Consider the following 12,169-nt stretch of genomic DNA (forward strand, 5'->3'; position numbering starts at 1 on the left):
GACTGCGGCTGTGAATAAAAGCCTGTGTCCTTGGGGCGCCTGGGGGACTCAGTTGGTTAAGCGTCCGACGTCAGCTCAGGTCATGATCTCGCGGTTCGTGAGTTCGAGCCCCACATTGGAGCCCGGACCCTGCTTCGGATTCTGTGTCTCCCCTTCTCTCTGCCCCTCCCCTGTTCTCACCCTGTCTCTGTCTGTCTCTCAATAGATAAACGTTTAAAAAAATAAAATAAAATAAAAGCCCGTGTCCTTGACTGCAGGTCCCACTGGAGACTGCAGTGCGTTAGCTGTGCACCAAGTCTGGTAAGTGGAGGGCAGCTTTCTTTCGTGAGCCTGCCAGGTAATTACCTATGTTCAGGCCTGAAAAAAAAAAATCATAGTTTTTTTGTTTTTTTTTACCTGGAGTCAGAGATCTCAAAAATAACCTCTCACTGAGGCGCTTTGGACCAATTCAATAACCCGTATAATGGATCTGATGTATCACATGCCTGCAGTAAGTGGCACGTTCAAGGACTACTGCATGGACTGTCCCCTCCTGGGTGGTCCCACAGAAATAATACTAAACTCCAAGACGGAAGCCACAGCTTCAAAGATCTAACGGCTGCTCAAATTCTCACAGGCCGTAGCCAGGCACTACAACAGGATTAAGTGCCTGACCATCACCAGACATGCCTTGGTACAAAAGAAGGAAGCTATTAACCTGCTACTAAGCTTTTGGAACTGAACGCATGGCGTGTGGTGGCCCTAGGCCTCTTCGGTTTCACATTCTCATCTGCAGGTGGGTCGGTTCGGACTTGCTGACTAACAAGGTGAAAAATACCCAACGGGAATAACAAGGCAAATAAATAGCATATTCAAGAGTGCAGCTAGCCTGGCCCTAGCAGCTTTTTGGTGCCATGATAAGGTGGGAGCTGTTTCTTTGGGAGTCAACTTTATGCCCCACTCTGCCACCTAAAGCAAAGCCGCTGGTTCAGTGGGGCTCTCGACTCACCGGCGTTCCCTGAACTCCTGGACCCAGAGCACTGGCTGGCCAAGTGGACGCCTAGTGGGGTCCATCGGGCTGCAGCTGTTCGGCCTCAGTGCCAGCTCTGTAAAACCAGAAGCAGATATGGTCACTGCTATCAGAGGAGAGAACTCAAGCAGTCCTCGAGATTGGCCAGTCCGCCTCTTGATGAAGCTCGACACATTTTTACCAACTTTTGGAGTGCTGCCAACGACCCGTCCGCTATGCCGGGTGAAAACCGACCGACTGGCCGATCAAAGACCCCTCTCTTTGGGCGTTACGCTTACACGACTGCTCAGCTCCCCTAATCGTTCAAGAAATGAATATTAAATTTAGATACTTTTCCCTATCATATTGACAAAAATGACAAGCTTAGCAAAATCCAGTATTGAGCAGAGAATGAAAACAAAGTTATTCCAAAACACTGTCAATGGCATGTAAATCGTTCATCTTTTTGAAAGGCAACTTGACTGAAGAGGCACATACACACTGGCTCAATGACTCTGCTTCTATGTATCTACTTCTATGTACATAGAAGTACATAGTAGTACATACATCTACTTCTATGTATCTTCTATGTATCTACTGAAGAGAAATAAACACACAAGAGGCATGTACTGACATGTTTCTAAAAGTGGGAATAACCATGAAGTTTTACTTGTGCCCTCTCTCCCATTACCTACCATTTTATTTCTTTACAATTCCCACCAGACTTGAACATTCAAGAATCTATCCACACATACCCGTCCTCTTGGTCTCCCCCCCAGCCCCAGGATTCCACTGAAACTTTTTTCCACCATAGCATTATTAAAACTGATGTCCTGTTACTAATCTTCACCTTTTTGTATCACTGTACAGCGTCAACACAGATTGAAACTGCATTGTCTACCAGGTGCTTTCACATGTTCACACAGAAGACTGCACACAGTTGCGCGTGACTTTATCAAAACCCCTGAAGTCGGTGGTGTCAGTCTTCTCTTACAGATGAGGAGACACACTGCAAGCGCTGTGCCTGAGATCACAAACAGAAGTTCAGGAAAACAAACCCAGAGTATTTAAGTGCCATGCCCAGTGCTTATCCAACTAATGGCTGGTCCTGGAACTCTCTGGTACTGGTTTTCTTTATGGTTATTTGTCTATTATTTAACAAAACCAAAGATCAAGATTAATCAGTATGAAGCCTAACATACTCTAAGACCAAGTGCTCTTACTACTGACTTTCTAGAAGCATACAAGAATAGGCTCATCTAAAGATTCAAAAGCATGCATTCGGTTAATTAAAATGCCTACATCTACAGTTACTACTAACCTAGATGGAAACAACCAAGCAAATGCGGTTTCGTAGCAATTGGCAGACTTTAATATTCAAGAAAAATTAAGTCCATCATACACGTTAAAAATATAGGAAATTTCATGCAGACATGAAGCTTCCAATTCAGCCTTTGTGGCAACTTTTAGAATGAGAATTACATATAAATACAGTACATCTTACAGTTCCCAAACTTCATAATTTTATACTGTGATTTATACAGCTCCTCTTTATACTTCACATTTCCCGTCTCGCTCACTTGATTAGCAGACCCTCACCTGCACTACTTCGGAATATGGAAAGGGGGGGAGGGGGGAGAGGGGTGGAAAGCAAGCACAATGACCTATCTCCTCCTGCTTTATGGCAATGAATGGAAACATCCGTGTATAGGGCTAATGCAAGGAAAAAGAACACAAAACTTTAAGGCTTACACACTTTAGTAGCTAGGACTACATATAATATAAAATTAAATCCTCCAGTGACACTTCTATTACCGATTGACACAATTTTCAAGTTTAGAATATATTAACTACAAAAGCAGTAGGAAAAAACAAGTGATGCAAATTTGTGCAGAACATTTGAAAAACAGTAGTCATGATATGAGAGATTAAAAACAAATGAAATAATTGATTTCAGAATTAACTAAAATGAAGCTCTGATTTAGAAATGTAAGTAACAGTATTAAAGAATAAAACCTGATAGCCAAAACTTTTAAGTAATAAAGCCAACCCATTGCTGTCAACACATTTTTGCCTCTATGAGAAAAACAAGATCACGTGTTCGGATACAAGTAAAAAAGTGAATACTAGTCAGTGAATAAAAAGCCTTTCTACGTTACTCAAAAATAGCATGCATTCCTTTCCTTTCAATGCATTTTTTAAATACTTAGGATCCTTTTAGCTTTTTTCTTTCTTAAACAAATAAACAAAAATTTGGGGGTGGTTTCCCCTAAAAATTAATTTCAAATTCATTCAGGTGGTAGTCAATGAGAATTCTAATTAACTGGACATCTGCCAAGTATGGGGATGGGGCAACGAAGAGAAATAGTTGTGTTCTGTTCCTTTTTTTTTTTTTTTAAACTCAACAGGCTACAGGCTTCTATAATTTAGCAAGTCAAATAGCTTTCCTGGAGTCCTTTCCAGGAACAAGAGCTCCCTTACTGCACACAGAAAAGCTCCCAACGGTAACATGCCAGACTGTGTCGACTCCCCCAGCCCAACTGACAAAAAGAGGTCTAAAGATTCACCAGGAGGTTTTCCGATTAAAACATGACGTGAATCCTACAGCACATTATTGAGATTAAGTCTATCTAATTCAAATTGCCACAGAGGTCATTTAATGCCATCATAATCACCTGTGAAAATATTCAACGCGAGTACTTCCTTTTTCCAAGAAAAGGTTAATAGTCATTTCCGCTTTCCAAGCTACTGGAAACAAAACAATAAACATAAAAAAATACAAAGGAAAACTCTCTCCAATAAAGATTCTGCGAGAGGTAGAAATTTAAAGCAGCATATATTCTTTTAACTCCAGCTATCAGGGAACAAAACTGGCGTTATCTGAAATTACGTTAACGGCTGCTGCTGACAATACTGAAGACAGACCACGGGCAGTAATTTATCCCTGAATTTCGTATTCAGAATTTCCCCACGGTAATACCGTCATGACAGTTTTACTCGTATCTGATTTTTTAACGAAAAAAAGTGCGTGCTTTTGTAATCCAGGTAATTTAAAGAAAAGACATTATTGTAAACATCTCACTGACAGACTGTATTCACTTCTAGTTTAAAATCAGACATTTCCAATGGGCAGATTTTATTCTTATTTCCCCATTTCCCTAGCAGTACCTTTAATAAAGGCTTTTGTGCCTCACTTAAGAGTGCTGAGACCTTCTACATTTCAGAGCGATTCATGATGAGTATGCTTTCAAATAATGTTCAGGTCAGTGTGCCCAAAAGACCACTTTCTCAGTTACTTGAATGCATTTTACCGGCCTGTGATCTTATTAAATTTAGCATTTCATAAAAATGAAACGTCTGATGCCCAAGTTCAGCTGAGCTGGCAAAAAAATAATCCGAATGATAAAAGGGCGCACATTTTCTGTAGGGATCGCTTCGGTCCAAAGCAAACAGAAGTCCCAATTCCAGATGCTGAATGTGAGGGAGGATCCTCAGACTCTTCTAAAAGTACCATGTGCAATGCACACAGAACAGAAAGACCTGGGGGGGCTTCAATACTAGTAGTCACGAACGTGGCGGACTTGGCAATAGACAGCTTCATGAAGACCACTGGAGATGGGTTTTTCTACTGAAAGACAATTCTGGGCTTCAAGGAAAAAGTATACTTGAAGACATTTCCTCCTTTTTTTACTTTTGTAGTACAAATATGCACAGCATAGTATATTTCTGAAAAAGCAATAGACGTATTAAGAAAATAGACGCTATTTCTAAATTTTGTTAGGAATAAGAAGGCACCACTGATTTGAGGTTGTGTCCTGTCGATGGGATAGTTGACTTTGAGTTGTTTATTTCAGCATTTGCTCTTATGAAGCTTTTTTCCTGCTGATACCACTTGAGAACGTTACTGTGGTTTACGGACCACAAACAAGACACATTCATAGTAGTATTTCATCATGGAGAGGTCATTCACAGTATATGTTGACAAGACAGATTCCTTTTCAACCTGGAATGCAAACAACAACCAGAATGGTGATGAGCATGACGATGACACAGATCCTGAGTGCTTGTGAGTGACGGGAGCTCATATTAACTCATTTAGTACATACAGATACCCCAATACTGGCATTATTAGTAATCCTAACTTTACAAAGAACAGACTGCTCAAGGTCATGCCACCAGTAAGTGGGAGGACTGGGATTCCAACTCAGGCGGTCCAACTCCAGAGCTTGAGCTCTACATCACTGATACGTTACTCTTCTTTCTCTCTCTTTTTTTTTTTTGAGAGAGACAGACAGACAGAACAAGTGGGGGAGAGGCAGGAGAGGAAAAGAGAGAATCTTAAGCAGGCTCCATGCCCAGTGTGGAGCCCCACGATCCCATGACCATGAGATCAAGAGTCAGACACTTAACCGACTGATCCACCCAGGCACCCCAACTTCTCCTTATTTTGAAGAATGAATCTGTTGTTGATTTTTAAAATCAATGAAATACTTTTAAAAAAACACACAATTAAAACATAAGTCAAAGTATCATAAAGTCTTACAATCCCACATAAGAAACGAAGACTACAAAAGTACATACGGTGAACGATACCCCCTGTCCCCCACCTCTGCTTGTCCAGACCCTAGCGTACTTGGTATCTGTGAGTCTACAGGAGCTGACGCCATGACCATGGGCAGCTACCACGTACTACAAAAAGGTGACTGATCACATTGAGGATTATAGTTTTCTCCTTACACATACATTATGCCAAATCTTTATCATTCTAAAAGCTGAGTGCGTATTATTTTCACTTCAGGGATGAAAACACAGGTGAAGAGGTGAAAGCCTGTAACTGTCCTAAGATTAAAGCTTTGGAAGTGAAACCGTGGCCGTACTTCATTCCAGCCTTACCTCCACCTGGAATCCATACTGCAGAACAACGTTTTTTATATCTTCATAGCTCAATTCTATGGAAAGTTCGTTTGCCAAATTTTCAAAGTGGTACAGCAGAGGACCTATGGTTTAAAGATATCATGAATGAATTACTTAAATATAAACATGCACCAGTTGCTGTGTTAGATACAACTCCAAGCTGAATTAGAAGTTGGGCAGTAGAGGGGCGCCTGGGTGGCTTGGTCGGTTAAGCGTCTGACTTCAGCTCAGGTCATGATCTCACAGACCGTGAGTTCGAGCCCCGCGTCAGGCTCTGGGCTGATGGCTCAGAGCCTGGAGCCTGCTTCCGATTCTGTGTCTCCCTCTCTGTCTGTCCCTCCCCCGGTCATGCTCTGTCTCTCCCTGTCTCAAACATAAACGTAAAAAAAAAAAAAAAAAAAAAAAATTTTAAAAATAAAAGAAGTTGGGCAGTAGACGGAACATAAAAAGGAGACGTAAAGAACGTTTACGTCTGCCAAGGGCACGTGTCCAGACCCCTGAGACTTTGGCCCCGTAGCTGACATTCGAGTGCGGGGGCTGCACTCCCGGGGAGTGAGTCCCTCTGGTATACCAGGGCTGCCCAGTGATTCTCCACATCACGGCGCTTACACCTGTTACGGAAGGAGCAACTGCATCAGGGAATGCCAGGTCCCTAACTTCCAAAGGTACACTGTAATTATAATGCCTTAAGTAAATGCCCAACGGCAGCCACAAACTGGACGTCCCATGAAAACACAAGGGTCCTCCAGCTAGCCTGGGTGAGAGACAGTGTGGGTACGATGGGAGGTTCTAGGCAAGGCTTTCTGGAAGGAGGAGGTGACACTGGGGCTGGCTTTTTGAAGTGCTCAGCTCATATCCCAGCTCCAACACTTACTACTTGTGTGCCTGTGGGCAAGCCACTGGCTCGCTCCATCTAACGGGTAACATCCAGTACACCCAGTGTAGCAAAGGCACTGAGCAAATGACAGCAATCCCAACTTTTTAAAATGACATTCTCCTTTTACTATCCTCTCATTCCACATGTCCAAGGAACTATCATCTGATTCAAACCAGATTCTTCAATCTTTCAACCTCTCACATTTTGCCCAATGCATCAGCCTCGTCCAGGCAACGCTACCATTCAACAGTTATGCTTCAGGACTAAACTAAACAATCTTGGTTTTTTTTTTGTTTTTTTTTACCAGTTCATTGGGTTAACTATAGATGCCAGGTCCAACTCACCACCCCTAAGCCTCACACAATGTGCTCATCACAGGAAATAAGAATAACAGGACGGTTTCTCCTCCCAAACGGCTCATCACTCTGTGGAACATACTTACTAAGACTTAAAATGTTTTTCTTCCGCTCCTCTTTTTAACCTTACATAAAATACTAAAAACATGACGACGAACATGTATGTTATTACTCTTTTTCAGAAGACAACAACGGTTCCCTATCAAACTATTCTGTCAAGCTTAACTTCCTGTTAGTTTCATTAGTACTAATAAAAATGACAGGAGCTACCATTTACTGAGTACCTGCTGTGTGTCCTAGACCATCTGAACCCTTGGAAGCCTTTTTATAAACACACAGAGCACTGTAGTCTGTCCTGCTCTAAAGTGTATGATGTTTCTGCGCCATTATTTTAAGAGCCTCCAACAATATTGTTTTATTGTATCTAAATGAACCCACTCCAATGATTCTTACACCCTCAGGTCATATGGTACCTCTACTCATGCTGTGTGCCACTTAGAGAGCTCCAACTTTCCAACTCAAGCTTTAACCATGCTCCAAAACCTTGCTGGAATCAAGTTTTAGTATAATCCCTCCAAGTTCCCAGCCCTACTGCTCACTCTCTCAATACACCACACTGTAAAACTCATTTTATGTAGTGTTGCATTGCTCACTGATTATTTTTCATGTAATCAGTGACTTTTTTAACCAAATTGCAAGCTACATGAGTAAAGGAACATGTTTTCAGTTTCACAATGATGCCCAGCGTAGCAGTGAATGTACAGGTAAGCATCTGTAATTTTACCACCTAAAGATAACTACTATAGTTGTGTTTAATTTTTTAAAAGTTTATTTACTTATTTTGAGAGAAAGGAGGGGAGGGTTAGAGAGAAGGGGGAGAGAGAATCCCATGCAGGCTCTGCAAAGTCAGAGTAAAGCCCAAGGTGGGGATCAATCCCACAGACCATGAGATATGACCTGAGCCAAAATCAAAAGGTGGACACTTACCCGACTGAGCCACCCAGGCGCCCCTATAGTTTTGTATTTTTTACAGTCTATTACAGATAGTAATTCGACAAATATCTCTGGGCAGATTTCAGACGTTTACAAATATAATTAATGTAGCATTTCTACATACCGTTCTCTATTAAAAAGAACCAGGAATCTTTGGGGGTAAAATGGCTTATCTCAGGGCCTGGCAGAGAAAGTACAACATGTGCTTAGAATGCCTGGCTTTTCCACAAAGGAGGAACATATCAAAAGGGATATGTCCAAAGGACACAGGAGAAGGGGGTACCCACCTGCCCAATCTGGGACAAGTTAATTTAAACCATTTGTATTTTTAAGGTTCTAAAAGTTCCAGTTAAAAGACAGAGACAGTCAGATTGGGTAACAAAATGTAAGTGTGCTGTTTAGAAGACATTTCTGAAACAAAGAAAGGACTTAAGATCTAGAAAAAGATATCCTATACATTAACTAGAAGAAAGCTTGTGGTAGCTTTGTTGACATGCCCACTTACAGAAACATGGTTTGCAATTGCCCAGAACAAAAGAGCTGGCACTCAAACCTCAACAGAAAGTTTTATAGGCAGGAAAGGAGGGAGGTACTGTGGGCGAGGGTGGGTGCTAGTCACGGACTTTTAATCAATCTCCTTCTTTTCTGTCCTGTGTCTCACGCTTACTCTCTACTAGGTCACGTCTTCCTAAATTTTCTTCTTTTCCAGTCACTTTTTCCAGTAAATTAAATTTCTGGTCTCTGCCTGAGCATGGACTGGAATGGGCATAAGGGAGGCATCCTGGTTACTTGGTTACATAGGGATGAACTGGTCCCTATGCGCTGACCTTCAATTCCCGTTTTTCCCCATATGGCCACTCATGTTCCAGGATCATACCAGATCTTCCACACAGATAGTCATTTTCCAGGGTTATCCCAGGTCAACCAGCTCTGTTCACATTGGTGTTTTGTTTTTTGTTTATTTGTTGGTTGGTTTTTGCAAAACTTATCCACCTACCGTATCTTCTGAAAAACTGTTACATTCTGTTGTCCCTTAATGACATCCCTGCCATTCTCTGTCATTGTTTTAGACTTTTTTCTATTTTTATAATCACTGTAACAAAGTCTCAGTGAGTAAAGGAGGCAATGGGTCAAATACCCACCTTTTATAGGAAGTTTCCCACGTTTATAAAATATCAAGCTTTATAATGCTTTAAAATATAGGACTCATCTCTCATTACACTTTATAAAGTTCTCCTTTGGTGCTTGTAAGATAATAGAAAATATACATATTGGTCTCTGGCAGAGAACCTCCAATCTACAGCCTATAGACCAACAGCTGGTCAGAAGCACAGGGGACAGTTTGTGACTAGCATTTGAGTGTGTGGAGGGGTGGGGGCGGAGGTCTTGGAGGCTAAACCCTTAACCCATGGTATCTTACACTATGTCCAGGAAGACAACATAGGAAGTACTTAAACTGAGGACACCCAGCTGGTGTCCAAGAGAATCCCTTACTGTGGAGGAAAACACCTCATTTGGTGTCCAGATGTGTCAGAAGTGTTTAGGAAGAAATGGGTTTATCTCAATAGGAAGGAAAAGACTGCGGGTCTTTCTTTTGAGAACTTTCACCTGTTTATTCTTCCAGATGAAGTTTAGGTTCACTTCACTAATCGCCTGCCCTCCAGTGCTGGACCTAAGTGTCAGTGCAGACATGCACACCCGTGCACATGGTTTAAAATACATTACCCATCATGCGTTTAGGGAGCACTGGTCAGCATGAAAAACTGAACAAAAGGTTTCCCCAAGGACACATGTAAACAGTTCCCTTAAAAAGCTCACTAGCTTTCCCTCACCTGAGGAAGATCAGAGAACTTCAAATCCCCCTTAAAGCAGTTTACAAATTAACCATATTCCCAACTCTGATTTCATAGAATGTAGACAATATCTTTGTTATAATTTAACTTCCAATATGGCTTTTTAGTTATGCACCCAGCACTCCTTCCATATGAATGTTCTGGTCTAGGGCAGCATGGTGAGTGTGAAATCACCCCCCAGGGGCTGATACGCTCTCGGCTTATACGTAAAATTAATTTTCCAGGCCCACACGACTGAAGCCAAAACCATGGGAATGTTACAAATTTACCCATATAAATGCCACTTTGTCATGTCTCCTGGCAGCCGGTCTTCTACCATTACTTTGTTTCCGCTTTCAAATACTGAAACAATATACTCACACACAGAACAGTCACTAAACGGCCACGAACTGTCGGGCTCTGAGGGAGGTCAAACAGCAAGCACAGCTTCTGGCCCTCCCTGAGCTCAGAGACCAACGGGGAAAACAGAAACCCAGGTGGCAACATGACGCTGTGTTAAATGCTCACAGATTCTGTGAGAACATAAAAGAGGAAGACAACAAAAATTTACTCCATCTTGAAGGATCACCTGAGCTGAGTGTTGAGCGCACACAGCAAACAGCCAACGTGAGAACAGAGGGAAAACAGAAAAGGCTTTCTAGTCAGAGGGCTGGCACTTGAGGTCAAGGCTGGGGAGGTAAAAAAAAAAAAAAAAAAAAAAAAAAAAAAAAAAAAAAAAAAAAAAATGAAGCTAAGACACAAGACAGCAAAGATCACAAAGGGCACTATGCACAATCCTGAAGAGCTTAGGTCATCCAGAAAGCTGGAATTCTATGTGAGGAGTGGGACAGCAAGAGATCGGCTTGCAGGGAAGATCACTCCAGGGGTCGCACAGAGAACCAGAAGAGGCACGAGGCTGGAGACAACCTGGACGTGGGGGACACTCCGGGAAGTGCTGCGTAACCCAGGCAAGCAATGATGAGGGCCTGAGCCCTCAACTAGCAGGGGACTGGGGCAGCGCTTCTCAACTAGGGTGATTTTGCATTTCTGTCGTCACAGCTGAGGAGGTGTCACTGCGGCTGAGTAAGCAGAAGCCAGGAACGCGGCTCACCACTCGGCACTGTACAGGACAGCCCTCCCTCTCCACCCCCCTGCGCTGTATAGGACAGCCCTCCCTCTCCGCCCCCCTGCACTGTATAGGACAGCCCTCCCTCTCCGCCCCCCTGCACTGTATAGGACAGCCCTCCCTCTCCGCCCCCCTGCGGAGTACAGCACAACCCCCCCCACCCCCCTGCACTGTATAGGACAGCCCTCCCTCTCCGCCCCCCTGCGCTGTATAGGACAGCCCTCCCTCTCCGCCCCCCTGCGGAGTACAGCACAACCCCCCCCCCACCCCCCTGCACTGTATAGGACAGCCCTCCCTCTCCGCCCCCCTGCGCTGTATAGGACAGCCCTCCCTCTCCGCCCCCCTGCGGAGTACAGCACAACCCCCCCCAACCCCCCTGCACTGTATAGGACAGCCCTCCCTCTCCGCCCCCCTGCGCTGTATAGGACAGCCCTCCCTCTCCGCCCCCCTGCGGAGTACAGCACAACCCCCCCCCCCACCCCCCTGCACTGTATAGGACAGCCCTCCCTCTCCGCCCCCCTGCGGAGTACAGCACAACCCCCCCCACCCCCCTGCATTGTATAGGACAGCCTTCCCTCTCCGCCCCCCCCTGCGGAGTACAGCACAACCCTCCCCCCCCCCCCCCCGCACTGTATAGGACAGCCCTCCCTCTCCGCCCCCCTGCGGAGTACAGCACAACCCTCCCCCCCCCCTGCACTGTATAGGACAGCCCTCCCTCTCCGCCCCCCTGCGGAGTACAGCACAACCCCCCCCCACCCCCCTGCACTGTATAGGACAGCCCTCCCTCTCCGCCCCCCTGCGGAGTACAGCACAACCCTCCCCCCCCCCCCCCCCCGCACTGTATAGGACAGCCCTCCCTCTCCGCCCCCCTGCGGAGTACAGCACAACCCCCCCACCCCCACCCCCCTGCATTGTATAGGACAGCCCTCCCTCTCCGCCCCCCTGCGGAGTACAGCACAACCCCCCCACCCCCACCCCCCTGCATTGTATAGGACAGCCCTCCCTCTCCGCCCCCCTGCGGAGTACAGCACAACACCCCCACCCCCACCCCCCTGCATTGTATAGGACAGCCCTCCCTCTCCG

General features: G+C 44.6%; 1 protein-coding gene across 6 annotated transcripts in view; it reads right to left on the reverse strand.

Moving 5' to 3' along the window:
- Window positions 1-2,337: 2,337 nt before the first annotated feature.
- Window positions 2,338-12,169, reverse strand: part of CARNMT1 (carnosine N-methyltransferase 1) — a 44,599-nt gene continuing 34,767 nt past the window's right edge. For 5 of the 6 annotated variants that reach the window (XM_042963983.1, XM_042963985.1, XM_042963989.1 and 2 more), the window contains 2 exons: window positions 5,882-5,985; window positions 2,338-4,991 (listed from right to left, as the gene is read on the reverse strand). In XM_042963983.1, the coding sequence (XP_042819917.1) occupies window positions 4,890-4,991; window positions 5,882-5,985 (206 nt within the window). In that variant the 3' untranslated portion in view covers window positions 2,338-4,889. Of the gene's footprint in view, window positions 4,992-5,881; window positions 5,986-12,169 lie in introns of those variants that run through there. The other variant, XM_042963984.1, reaches the window with a different exon arrangement.

Source organism: Panthera tigris, chromosome D4, assembly GCF_018350195.1.
Source record: "Panthera tigris isolate Pti1 chromosome D4, P.tigris_Pti1_mat1.1, whole genome shotgun sequence".
NCBI classification, from domain to species: domain Eukaryota; kingdom Metazoa; phylum Chordata; class Mammalia; order Carnivora; family Felidae; genus Panthera; species Panthera tigris.